This window comes from Anomaloglossus baeobatrachus, chromosome 3 (assembly GCF_048569485.1).
Source record: "Anomaloglossus baeobatrachus isolate aAnoBae1 chromosome 3, aAnoBae1.hap1, whole genome shotgun sequence".
Classification (NCBI taxonomy): domain Eukaryota; kingdom Metazoa; phylum Chordata; class Amphibia; order Anura; family Aromobatidae; genus Anomaloglossus; species Anomaloglossus baeobatrachus.
In genome coordinates this window covers 133,192,542-133,207,039 of record NC_134355.1, presented here as the reverse complement: position 1 = coordinate 133,207,039, position 14,498 = coordinate 133,192,542, and the positions used below count along the sequence as shown (strand labels likewise).

General features: G+C 41.9%; 1 protein-coding gene across 5 annotated transcripts in view; it reads right to left on the bottom strand.

The window, feature by feature from the left end:
* MAP4K3 (mitogen-activated protein kinase kinase kinase kinase 3) overlaps nt 1-14,498 on the bottom strand; it is a 345,207-nt gene that overhangs the window by 34,644 nt on the left and 296,065 nt on the right. For all 5 annotated transcript variants that reach the window (XM_075339445.1, XM_075339446.1, XM_075339447.1 and 2 more), the window contains 3 exons: nt 10,441-10,603; nt 7,260-7,384; nt 5,726-5,767 (listed from right to left, as the gene is read on the bottom strand). In XM_075339445.1, the coding sequence (XP_075195560.1) occupies nt 5,726-5,767; nt 7,260-7,384; nt 10,441-10,603 (330 nt within the window). The remainder of the gene's footprint in view (nt 1-5,725; nt 5,768-7,259; nt 7,385-10,440; nt 10,604-14,498) is intronic.

The following is a 14,498-nucleotide window of genomic DNA, read 5'->3' as shown; positions in this document are numbered from 1 at the left end:
CAGCTCCGGGCTCCATGATGCAGCTTTTCTAGCCCGTGGTTTTGCTGTAAGTAACTGGCAGCAGTAAATGTGTTGCTGACAGCCTGCAATTAATGAGTCATTCAGTCTGCAGCCCTCAGAACGCGGCTCCGCTTATTTCTCCTGTTGTCTTGCTTAGCTGACTTGCTGAAACTTGAGCACAGATGCTGCTTTTATGCAAAATATTCTTAATGGTGTATTTCAGTGAAACGAGCTTTGCAATGAATGTTTCTAAACACACATCACATAAATTTGCCACATCTAATTCCGGCTGTGTCTATATCTGTCGCCTGCATTTCCTCGTGTTCCTGTAATTGAGTGAAGGTAGGCGGTAATTCTTCCACCATTCCATCTTTGCTTGCAGCATGTAATCAACAGGAAAACAACAACTTCCATCTTGGCGTGTCAGTTGAAGAGGCGTCGGATCAGGAGCGCCAATTATTACAATCTATTGTTTTATATCGTTCATATTCTTAATGACATGCTTTATTTCATGCAAATGACATTTTTCAGGAGGTTCATAACCCACCGATCCACAATCGGAGCATGGGAGGAATGGATCGCAAAAATAGCGAGGTTTTTAAAAAAAATCTTTCTAACAACTAGATTTCAGGTAAGGAAAAAATGCTACGTAATTTCTAAATGTATCACGGAAACCAAGAACAGAGAGAGACAGCTGCTGAGAAATCTGCTATTCTTATCATTCAGGTCTACATTCTATAATGGATACTCACAACTGCCCAGATTATTGTGTTTTAAGGGTGCTTCACACGCTGCGACATCGCTAGAGATCTCGTTAGCAATGTGACACGCTAGATCGCAGATGCGATTTACCGAGATCGCAGATAGGTCGTGTTTTTTTAAAGCGCCGGTCGCATGTGCGAACTGGCGTTTCACATCGCTAACAAGATCGCTAGCAATGTCGCAGCGTGTAAAGCACCCTTTAGGCTCTGTGCTCAGATTATCTTGTTTAGGGCTGAGAGCTCAAGCTATGAAGACCCGTGCAAACTCGTCTTAAAGTGCTCTGGAGGACATGACGTTAGCCTCGGAGTATATAAACACACCCCAATGCACTTCTAGGTTTAGAGGGAATCAGTTACTAGGTTTTCCCGACATCATCTGAGAGCAGCCTGATCTAGGAGCAGAGACTCTGATTCCGTCGCAGTATCACTTCCTGCACAGCTTGCTGTAGTTTGGATAAAATCCCTTTTTTCTCTGCTGCAGAACTACCAGTTTTCTGAAAGCTGAGGTCTGTATAACCCAACCAACACCACTGATTGACAGTTTTCTGTGTGCACTGCTAATAAGCAGAAAGGTGACAATCCGTGGTGGTGCCAGGGTTGAGTTCCATGGCAGCTGGTTTACTAGACTAGTCCTCTAATGATAAACTCCTACAGATAAAAATGTGATTTTTATCAAATCTACAGCAAGCATCCCACTAAGTGTCATTACTGGAATCAGGATCTCTGACCCTACATTATGCTGCTCTCAGATTAGGTGGCAAAAATCTGGTGACAGATTCCCTTTACACGGAATTTCTAGAGCTCGAATATCAATGGCCTATCCTTTAAGTAGGCTAACATCGAACATCATGAGACCAGAAAGGGTCTGAACTGGGACCTATGCCAATCATCAGAAAAATAGTTAATATGGGTTAATGTGTCAAATGGACACTAAAATTTCCCTTGCCAAGCGTATATATATATCAATTTATTAATAAGAGTACGGACTTATTTATAGATGGTTTCTATTGTGGTTGTACTTAATACATAATTCAGAACGCCACACAGGACACTTACTGCCAGGAAATGAACAGTTATCAATAAGTGCAAATAGATCATATGCCTCTAATATGGTAATTAACCCGCTTTTGTATCAGTATAATCAAATTGGTATATGCCAACTATTTATGATAATGAACACTAATAATAAGAAATAAACCATACCAACATGCAGCACAGTGAGTGACATCAATGGAATCAGGTTCACTGCCCCTACATTATGCTGCTCTCAGATTACATTGCATAAACCTGATGACAGAAACCCTTTAATGATATGCATAAATATGAAAATTACACACACACACACACAATATATATATATATATATATATATATATATATATATATATATATATCATATATATATCACCATTCATTTCAATGACTACGATACACTCTCCCAAAAGAAATCTTTTGCCTACTGAGAAAGATTCCTTCATAGGTGTGAGAGAGGTTCAGTAATGGAGAAGGGGTGGTGAAATTACCACAAATAGTAATATACTGACAACCCCGATGAACAGCTTAAGTTTAAGGGAACCTTTCATTAGGTCATACTGCTTATTGCATGAATCAGGCTGACTGTGGGATTACAGCCAGGTATGTCTTTATCAAGAATGCGCTGGCATTTAAGACAAAAGCCTATAGGGAGAGATGTAATTAGTCAGGCGCTGCCCCCGGCCGACTTCTCCCCAAGGTGATTGACAGGTTTCTCTATTGTACTTACATGGAGGAGACCTGTCAATTAAATGGAGCAGAGGGGGATGACAAGCTTTTAAAACTATGTTTTATCTGCAACAACGCATTTCAGGAAATATCATCCAGTCTCGGATTCCCACTGCCCTCAGCATGAATATAGTGTTGTGTTCCCTTTAAATAAATTCCCACATACATTCTTTTTCCATTTTGGTTTAGTAAGAAGATTTCCAAGGACAGGAGCTGCTGGGAATCTTGGTGTACACGCAGCCAGTGCTACTGAAGAGTTCATCTCAGTTCATGCATAAAAAACCATTCCTTCCAGCACATCAAGACGAGTGACACGCCGGCCGAGCAGAGGTGCGCTGACGGATCACATCTTAACAGCAGAAAGTGCATGAGAAATGGGCTGGGTGTGTAGTGCCGAGTGTCATCTCACACACAATATCAAAGTCTGCGGAGGCAAAATCAATGGCAGTATATGCACATTGTGCTATAAAGGCCAACCCAGAAAATGCCACGTTGGTATTCAGGTAAGAAATGAAAACAGCAAAAACCACAAGATGGCAGTATAACCCTCGCTACATAAGAAGCCCCAGCTATTACACAGCAATCCATCGCTGCATTCCAGCACCCAGAAGATCGGAGAATCCTGCTCCCGCCGTACATCAGAGGCGCCAAATAAAACCTAATGCACAATTAATGAGCAAGAGTTTTAGGACCATATAAATCTCCACAATATCTGTGTCCTAATGAAAAACCTATATTTTCAGTGGGTTCACAAACCTAGAATCCATTCTTCTGCATAAACTTGTCTTTACACTTTTATTAAGCCTCGACTCAAAAATAAAACTGAGGCATGGTACATTACAAGTCCATCACCTGCCCTTACAAGAAAAGATGAAATCATGTACAATGCAAAAAGAATTTATGGGAAAGCAATGTCGCAATGTCACAATTTCTTTGATTTCTGATGTGTCGTGATGATTCATTCCGATCAGTTACTTCTGGGAAAGTTGGGAAATATCAATTATGACTGTAACATATAACGCCGCATAAATAGGCAACTCTTGGGTTCAATTTCCCTCTCTCCTGACTTGAAGGATTCCGACATACAAACTGCAAACACTATGAAACAGCTCTCCCTTTACCGCTCTCTGATGAGGCCGATGTACTTACTTTGACAATATATGTGAGAATGGCTGTAGAATTCTGAAATTAACATGAACATTTTGAGTCCAGCTAAATATAGAGCCTATACATCCAAGTGTATTAAATCTTGGCCCATCCACCATTATAGCTACTGCTTATACTGAGCATTAGATACAAAAGTACTTGGCAAAGCAAAATGAATATAAGGACTTTATTGTACAGGCAATAAAAAAAAAACCCAAAACGTTTCAACCCCTATATTTGGATCTTCATCAGACACATTAGACACAATAGACGTCAGTTACAGCCTGTCCGTGCCTCAGCAGAGAAAGAAACCGGCCACACAGCAAGAGGTCACTGGATCGAGTCCCAAACCAAATCCGTTGACAATCAACTTTTAACCTCCTGTGGGACGATCACTTCTCGCACTTTACTTTGGCTACATGGCCAATTTTTGTTATGCTTACTGTGTGTTTATTATGGCACCTCCAACAGCGAGTAAGAACCTCTGCTATACCGCGCCATCCCATCTATACAGAGCAGCAATCTGATTTATCCGTAAATCTCACGGTGATTTTGAGATCATCACCATCTTAAAGGCAGATCCCTACACAAGAATCTGTTGTGTCTGATGAAGACCCAAATATAGGGGTCGAACCATTACATTTTTTGGAGTTTGCTGGACAATAAAGTCCTTATACTAATTTGTGTGTGCCAAGTACTTTTGACGGATTTCAACCTGTGTTGAGCACCCATATTTCCAATTGTGCCATACACCTTATTCTGCTTGTAAGAGAAATAAGTGTCAAATCATGAACATTTTGGTGTGGAAATGGTCAAGATTTACCTTTTATATTCCAAAGGATGAAATCTGCAGTGTAAATCCGCTGAATAAAGTGTCAGTCAGTAAATGCCACAGATTTTATATAAATACCATTTTGTAAAATATAATCCACAATGCTAGTATTTTAATACACACATTTTTCTACCTGTGTTCAAACTCTTAATATGCTTGTGGGACAAATATCAATTGTTCTTGAAATATTAATAAGTTTCATGATTAGATATGTTTAAAAAATGTTCCTGTGCTGAGATAATCTTATATATGGGTCCCTACTGTGTAATGGCCGTGTCTGACCGTACAGGGACATGGTCTGATCATATCATAGCTCCTCGCCAAGGAACGAGGCATAAGTAAATATACTGGTGACAGCAGAGTCCCAAATACTTATTTGTGCGAGGAAGCACATTTCCCAGCCTGTTTGTTTTATCAAAGGAGTATTTCTGCTGTGTCACTGGTCCTGTGTACTCATAAATCAAGACAGTGATAATAGAGATTAGTGGTAACCAAAGCTCATATGTCACTGACTTAATTTGTAATGAGCTCAGAGGTATGGTTACATGGAAGAAACACTCCTGTGATAAAACAAACAGCCAGGGAAAGGTGTTCCCACACACAAACGAGAAGGTGAGAGTCTCTGCTTTGTCACCAATATATTCACTTATGCCTCCTCCCCTGGCCAGGAGCTGTGTATCCACGACCATTAACTACAGCAGGTCTTCAAGGTCAAAACCAGCAAATAACACCGTACAAAGCAGACACACATATATACGATTATCTCAGCACAGGAACATTTCTTAAATCCATCCAATTGTGGAACTTATTAAATTTCCAAGACTTATTTATTACAATGCACTTTGTTCATGGGACCACCGCTCAACTCAAATACCATTTGTGTGATATTGACTTGCCCAGTATTACTACGTGCTATGGTACTGTGAGATAAAAACACTGCACGCGCAAGTATGACAAAGACTGAATGTGAATGATGCCTTACACGTGGCAGGAAGTCTTCATACCATCTGAAGCACTAATCATCAGCTGCACTTCCCACAGCCTTATCTAACAATAAGTCAGATTTACTGAAATTCTTTAATTTTTAGACAGTGTCAAATTTTGATGTGTCTGGAGCCCGGTGTCACATATTACGCCACACCATCTGTCCAACAAGGCACTGAAAGTGTCCAAAATACTTAATAAACATGATGCAAGACACGTCATCTTCTTACGAGATACTTACATGCACTTTAGGCGTAGGTGGAAGTCCGTTACTTATTGGCTTCTGAAACACCAGAAATAAGAAAATTAAATATGTTGTTTTCTGCTTATGTACCTAATAATATAATCTATAATACCGTATGTTAAGGCATATAAAATTACTTTTTAACCCCTGAAAATGTTCTCAAAATCGGGGGTCATCTTATACGCTGGGTGTCGTCTTATACGGCGGTGCACGGTGCTGCATGAGCCCATTGTTTAGTAATGCCCTCCTACCGGTCCCCTTTTTACACACAAACATTATTCTCACCTGTCCTCCGTTCCTGCTGTGCCTTCAGCTTCTTCTGGCAGACCGCAGGCCCAAAGACCCCTCCATGATTGCATCCTGTACACGGGGCCTCCACCGCTACCGTCATTGCTTTACTGCAGTTGAATGCTTTGTGGTGTTGTAAAGTATTCAACTGCAGTAAAGCGCTGACAGTAGCAGCGGCGGCCCTGTGTACAGGACGCAATCATGGAGGGGTCTAAGGGCCTGTGGTCTGCCAGAAGCACTCCTCCAAGATCACATGCCATACATGGGGTCACTGCTGTCAGTGCTTTACTGCAGTTGAATGCTTTATGGCACCGCAAAGCATTCAACTGCAGTAAAGCCATGACAGCAGCCCCGTGCATCGGATGCTATTACGGAGGGGTCTATGTGCCTTGTGGTCTACAAGAAACAGCTGAGGTCACCGCAGGAACGTAGGAGAGGTGAGAATAATGTTTATTGAGTGTAAACAACGGCATAAGAGGGGACAAGAAGAGGACCGGTAGAAGGGCATTACTAAACAATGGGCTCATTACTACAAGGGGTGGGACAAGGATGGGCACATTACTAAACAATGGGCTCATTACTGCAGGGAACATTACTAAACAATGGGCACATTACTCGGGTCGGCTTATACTCAATTATATACGGTATATCCCAAACTCTATATTTTAACTGGAAAAGTTGAGGGTCGTCTTATACGCCCAGTCATATACACCGGAAAATACGGTAGTGTGGTCAAAAGCTAAAATCTGTAATTTTATGTAAAAGTTACTGTATATAGCTGGTGAAAACTAAATGTACAAACTACGGAAATAAATATAAGGAGGTATTCATAAAAAGAGAATAAAGCCATAAACAAAACAGCCAAACACGCCTCAAGGAGCTTGTATTATAAGCTAGAGATTTACTAGTGAGTTCTTCAGACTTTCCAGTAAATATTCACTCTAATCATCTCCAGGAGCATCCTAGCGAGTATAGATGGCCCAGCATGACATAGAGGTGACCACAGAAGTATAATAAATGTCGCTCTCTCAGTGACCACCATGGAATTCGTATAGACAAATTCTGATTATTATATTGGTAATAAAGGTTATACAATGTGTTTCTACCCTTAAAGGGCCTTCATCAGGTAAAAAAAAAATAAAGAAAATATTTATGGCATGATAGAGGTGACCATGCTCCTTTGCAGTTTCTTATATGCAGTTCACCATGTCATCATTCAATGCTGTATAAGCGTTAGGCTTACCGGCACATCTTTCTTGTCTTTTCGTGTAGGCACACTTAGTGACTTGGAAATCCGGCTTTCTACCTGTTGAGGAAGTGAAGAAGTGTCCCGGTCTCCATTCACTTGGAATGAACCCACTCCATTACCTGTGAAATAGAAGTTGTTTCTAAGTTCACTCATAAGATATTAAAATTTACAAACATTTTTTTAGAAATGCAAATACAAAAATACACTACTTACAAAAAGTTAGGGATTTTGGCTTTCGGGTGAAATTTTAGGATGATCTTAAAATGCACTCTAACCTTTTCAGGTGACCTTAATGTGACCTGTATAAATGCACATGTCCCACTGTTCAATGTTTCAGTACTTTTTGCACAACTTGCTGCTCTCTAACAAGGAGCTTAATGGCAAAACTCACAGCAGATGTTTGATCCATGAATCGCCCAATAAATTTTGGTGTTAAATAAACAGTCTTCCTCATCATGCTGTTCATTTTGCCATTCTGTGGCTTCAAGCAGGACGTTCTCAGACGGAAGTGGCCACTGAGCGTAGAGTGTCATTAGCATGTTGCAACAGAGATACAGAGAGACTTTAAAGGGTGCTTTACACGCTGCAACATCGCTAACGATATATCATAGGGGTCACGTCGTTAGTGTCGCACATCTGGTGTCGTCAGCGACATCGCAGCGTGTGACATCTAGGAGCGATGATCAACGATCGCAAAAATGTCAAAAATCGTTGATCGTTGACACGTCGCTCCTTTTCATAATATCGTTGGTGGTGCATGCCGCTGGTTGTTCGTCATTCCTGCGGCATCACACATCGCTACCTGTGACACCGCAGGTAGGACGAACATCTCATTATCTGCGTCCACCAGCAATGAGGAAGGAAGGAGGTGGGCGAGATATTCCGCCCGCTCATCTCCGCCCCTCCGCTTCTATTGGATGGCTGCCGTTTGACGTCGCTGTGACGCCGCACGAACCGCCCCCTTAGAAAGGAGGCGGTTCGCCGGCCATAGTGACGTCGCAGGGAAGGTAAGTCCGTGTGATGGGTGTAAGCAATGTTGTGCGCCACGGGCAGCGATTTGCCTGTGACGCACAACCGACGGGGGCGGGTATGCTCGCTAGCGATATCGATATCGTAGCGTGTGAAGTGCCCTTAAGAGTCACAGAAAGGCATGAAAGTGGACGTCCTTTGGCCATATCCCACACTGATGACCACTTCATTGTGAAGAATGTCCTTCTGAACTGGGTGATGAATGCCACACAATTCCAAGTACATTTAAGGGAGGTGAGAGGCACACAAGTGTCATGTCAGACCATTCTAAACTGTTTACATCAGCATGGTATGCATGCAAGATGACCTACAAGGGTACCTGACCAGACCACTAGGCACAGGCATAATCATCTTGCTGGAGGAGGGGCCAGTAGGTCTCAGTGCTGTTCACTGGTGAAAGTCAATTCACACCAAGCAGAAATGATGGCCACCAACGATTTTGGAGGTGTCAAGGAGAGCACTATGCATCAGCCACTTTAGTCAACAGACGAGCCTTTGGTGGCGGTGGTGCTACAGTGTGGGCAGATGTGCCTAGTCAATAAAGGACTGCCGTACACTTTGTGAATTGTACAGTGCCAAGCCCCTATTACTTGAATAACATTATTAATCCAATCATTGTGCCTCTGCAAAAACAACACAGGCCTAATTTTATCTTAATGTACGACAATGCTCCAGATCATCGAGGTTGCATCATTAGGGAATGGCTGCTGCAGACTGGGGTACCTCAAATGGATTGACCAGCACTTTCTCCAAACCTGAATCCCATAGAAAACCTATGGCATCAGCTGAGTCACTGTGTATAGGATCTTATCTCTGTATCCCAGAACCTCAATGACGTGAGAGTCGCTGTTCAAGAAGAGTGGGTGCCATGCCTCAGCAGACAATAACTCCATTTGTGAGCAGCATCAGATGTCAGTGTCAAGCTAGATATGATGCTGAAGGCCACATGACAAGTTATTGAGACATTTTGGGGAGTGTACACACCATTGTTGTTGGCTTTTGTTTTAATAAATTGTTTGAGATGAGGAAATCACCATTGCATGCTTCTACTTAAATCCTGTACTTTCATGAGAAAATATCACCGTAGTGTGAATATTTTAACTTTTCCATTCATTTCACCTGAAAGCCAAATATCCGTCATTTTTTTTTTTGAGTAGTGTATACAGTGTGTCCACCCATATCCTGTCCACTGCCCTTAACTTGAGAACGGCGGCAGCTATAGGCATAGAAGTGGTGTCTAGGTATAGTAAAGTAGCCATGCGCTATGCAATGAAACCACCTATAGCGCCACCTGGTGGAAAACAATGGAGTTAGCATTTTTATCTCGAAAACGGAACGAGATAGAGAAAAAAACTGAAAAAAAAAATTGTAGGGCATCATCAATTTAATACGAATCGACACCTGCATACAGAAATGCTATGATATGAAACCCATGACGACCCCCCCCAAACCATTGAATGCTGGTCATGCATATGGCGCTCATTAAACTTTGATGCTCAAAGTGGCCACCATCAACTGCAATGCACATCTGGACTCTGGACAGCATACTGTACCTTGCTGCACGTTGTGCAATATGGTAGGTGACACGTTTGCACATGCATCTGTGATACGTCGTCGTAGGTCCTGCAATGTTGGTGGAGGGGTCGCATACACCTGCTGTTTGATGTGACCTCACAGAAAGAAGTCCAATGAGGTCAGGTCAGGTGAGCGTGGAGGCCACTCCACGCAGCCACCATACCCAATGACTTGTAGGAAGGTCTCCATGAAATATCGCTTTACATCTGCAGCCTCGTGAGTTTTACACATTCTAATCATAGCATTTATGTATGCAAGGTGTCGATTCGTATTGAATTGATGATGCCCTACAATTTTTTAATTCACTTTTTTACTCTATCTCGTTCCGTTTTCGAAATAAAAATGCTAACTCGGTTGTTTTCCACCAGGTGGCGCAATAGGTGGTTTCATTGCGTAGCGCATGACTACTTTACTATACCTAGACACCACTTTTATGCCTATAGCTGCTGCCGTTCTTAAGTTAATGGCGGTGGACAGGATATGGGTGGACACACTGTATAGCCTGCTGACACTGGAACATGAGCTCTAAACAGCTTCAAGGGGACCTGTATCAATCACTATTTGTACTTACCTAACACATTCGGTTTATTGGGTGGTATTCGTGGAGGAGGTGGTCTTGGAGGTACATAAGAAGCAGGCCGTGCAGGGCTTTCTGAGATGGGACATCTCTTGATTGTTCCTTGGTTATCATCTTCAGAAGCACTGGACTCCTGGGGTATGAATATTGATTTGGGCTGTAAAAAAAAAAAAAAAATCCCTAAAATGAAATATTTCTATTTAGACATCTTTACTAATGTGTCTTGCAGTTAAACAGATTGTGTCCTCACAGGATATGATAAAGACAACCTTTCACTGGATTTGTTCAATTTAATCTGATTACCTCCTTCAATTGTCAGGGCTCCTCTGATTCTGGAACCATTTTATTTTCTGTGGCCCTCTGTTCCAAAATTATGCCCCCCACTGTAACAAAGAGCACCCAGTATGCAAAATTACCCTTTAACCAAATTGGCGAATAACACAGAACTTCTCTGTGAGCATTTGTTTTCTCTCCTCTATGACGCTGGCCAATCAAAAATCGACTGCATGATAGAGGGGAAAAGGTAAATGCTCCAATTTCTGTAAAACACTCAAAGTTGCATAGTAGGCTCTCATATTTCTGGGGAGGCATAACTTTGGAATGGAGAGGCTCAGAAAATAAAACTACAGTGGAACCTCGCTTAACGAGTAACCCAGTTAATGAGAATTTCGCTTAACAAGCAAAGCTTTCTGTAAATTTGTAACTATGTTTACGAGAAAGCTTTGCTGTACGAGCAAAATCCTCACCGCACACACTTACGGTTCTGTACATCCACCGCGCTCTGACCCGCACTTGCAGTCCACACAAACACACACAAGCACACACAAACACACACAAACACAAACACGCACGCACACACATACAGTATTATGCTCAACTTACCTTCCGTTCCACCGCCGGCCTCATGGTTCTTGTAGTTCCCGGGTACATCGCGACGTCCTCGCGGCGAACTACAAGACCCAGGAGGCCGGCGATGGAACGGAAGGTAAGGTGAGCATAATATGTGTACCTTCAGTTCCATCGCCGGCCTCCTGGGTCCTGTAGTTCGCCGCTCCACTCCAGGGTGTGCATCGGCAACCATAGCGACGAAGCAGGAACTTCCTGTCACCGCTACTCAAAGACAGCGCGCTGGCCAATCAGAAGCAAGCAGCTCCTGCCTTTGACGTCAGCGCTCTGGCAGTGAAAGTTCCTCCATCGTCGTTATGGTAACCCAATACACAGCCCGTACCGGAGAACAGCAAGTCCCAGGAGACTGGCGGTGGAACGGAAGGTAAGGTGAGCATAATATGTGTACCTTCCGTTCCATCGCTGGCCTCCTGGTTCCTGTAGTTCGCTGCTCCAGGATGTGTATCGGTAACCATTGGCGACGAGGCAGGAACTTTTGCTGTTAGACGCTACTCAAAGGCAGCGTGTTGGCCAATCAGAGGCTCCTGCCTTTGACGTCAGCACTCTGGGTGTGGAAGTTCCTCCCTCGTCGTCATGGTTACCTGATACACAGCCCGTGCTACTGAACAGCAAGTCCCAGCAGGCCGGCGATGGAACGGAAGGTAAGGTGAGCATAATATGTGTGTGTGAGTTTGTGTGTTTGTACTTGTTTGTGCGTGTTTGTGAGAGTTTGTGCGTGTTTGTGTGAATTTGTGTGTGTTTGTACTTGTTTGTGCGTGTTTGTGTGAGTTTGTGTGTGTTTGTACTTGCTTGTGCGTGTTTGTGTGAGTTTGTGTGTGTTTGTGTGTGTTTGTGTGTGTTTGTGTGTGTTTGTGTGTGTTTGTGTGTGTTTGTGTGTGTTTGTGTGTGTTTGTGTGTGTTTGTGTGTGTTTGTGCGTGTTTGTGCGTGTTTGTGCGTGTTTGTGCGTGTTTGTGCGTGTTTGTGCGTGTTTGTGCGTGTTTGTGCGTGTTTGTGCATGTTTGTGCGTGTTTGTGCGTGTTTGTGCGTGTTTGTGCGTGTTTGTGCGTGTTTGTGTGTGTTTGTGTGTGTTTGTACGTGTGTGGAATGACACAATAGGGGACCAGGATGGGACATTTAACAAGTTGTGGAACGAATTGTTTGCATTGCAATGATTTCCTATGGGAAATCTTGCTTTGCCTAACAAGTAACTTGGTTAACAAACACACTCATAGAACGGAATGTTCTCCTTAACCAAGGTTGTACTGTATATCAGAATCTGTGGAACAGCATCAAAAGGAGGAGGCACTCAGTGCAACTTAAAAAAATCAGTGAAAGTTTCTCTTTAAGCAGGAGACTCCTATAAAACTTTGCAACATCAATTAGGCTCTCTGATGACCTGGCCACTAGTATATTGTTTACATGGAATTATAATTGGCTCAATGTGAAAAATAATGATACAAATAGAATTTATCACTTGGCAACCACACGTACAAATGTAAATCATCAGGTTAGTTATATGTAAATACACAATAAATAGAAATACCGAACTGCATAAGGTCATATATTAATAAATGTGAACAGCTCTATGGAATACGTTGGAGAAATATTTTCAAAGTAAATGAATAAGAATAATAATATTAAAAGGACATTTCTCTAAAGCTTATTTATTGCACAATAAACATTTTTGCAACGGTTTAACATACATGGGCTGGAGTTAGCAAGGTAATTACAGCAGGTTTTTGGTAGACCTTGCACCCATTTTTTATGTGCATCAATATGTTCTATTGCAGACATTATGCGCTTGCTGCCAAAAAACCCTCCATTCACATGTATGGGACTGGTTTTTAGCAGCAGAATCGGGACCACCAAATTGATTTACACCAACTCTAGGAAACACGTTAATTAATAGCAGCCCCAGAACAAAACTTTGCATATTACATCACTTTAGATGGTCACTGACATAAATGAAGAGTGCTTTAGGCTACGGACTTTTATTTTTTTTTTTGAGGGGGAAAAAACACCTGAAAGTTAAACCAGGAATCCCTAGTAGTACATCACTGTCAGCAGCTCCCCGCAGCCGTGAGGTATGATCACAAAGCATCAGCTCAGTGCTGGTATCAAAAGTAATGAGAAAACGACAACATTTATCACAGCCTCGGAGAATACCGGGCAACACAGCCGTGGTCCAGATGCAGCTCTTATCTTCCAAATAAAGCACTAGATGCATCATTATAATAATATGAAGCCTAAAAAGAGACGGGATAGTATATAATCCATGTATGCACCGAATGCAACTATATAAGAGAAAAAGTTATTGCATATGAAAAAATAAAGCCCCACCTCGAAACGCAAACTTTTCACCCATGTTACTATTTGCTGTTTTCATGAATAAAAGAAGAAAAAAAAGAGTTGCTGTATATAGGGATCAACCAATAAGTAGGACTATACACCTAGTATAGTCCTACTTGGGATTTTGGTGTTAGGTTCCTGATATGGAGCTATGTATTGGGGTGTTCGTTTATTTTCTGTATTTTAAATGTTTTTAATCCATTGACCTATTCACTGTCTTGTGTGGTTATTATGTATGCACAAATTTTGTATCAATAAAATTACCGTTTGTTAATTGAACAAATCTTATTGGTTGATCCCTATATACAGCGACTCTTTTTTCTCCTTTTATTCAGTCTCAATATTGCTGATGGTGATCCCAATATGGGGAAAGGTGCCCCCGTTCTTTAAATTTTTAATATTTGCTGTTTTCAGCAGCTAAACAGGCAAGAGCATTTTGATTTTTTTGCAGCTTTTTTTTAATACATTTTTCCATTTTTAATTGGCTTTGGTGTGTATTTGTGGAAACAGAAAAAAATACAGCTTTTATTTTTGGAGCAGAAACACTGCTGATCTCCTGACCTGAAATCGATGGCATCATGCCTATAAAGCTGTTGTGTTTTGGAAAGGAAACACACAGCCAATGTGCAATGTGGTTCATATTTGGGCCACAAAACACAGAAGGGTGAAATTGGATTTAAGGGAACCTGTCAGGTGCAATATGCACCCAGAACCACGAGCAGTTCTGGGTGTATATTGCTAATCCCTGCCTAACTGTCCCTGTATACACTAGCATAGATAAAGAGATCTTTATAAAAAGTATTTCTAAAGATCTTTT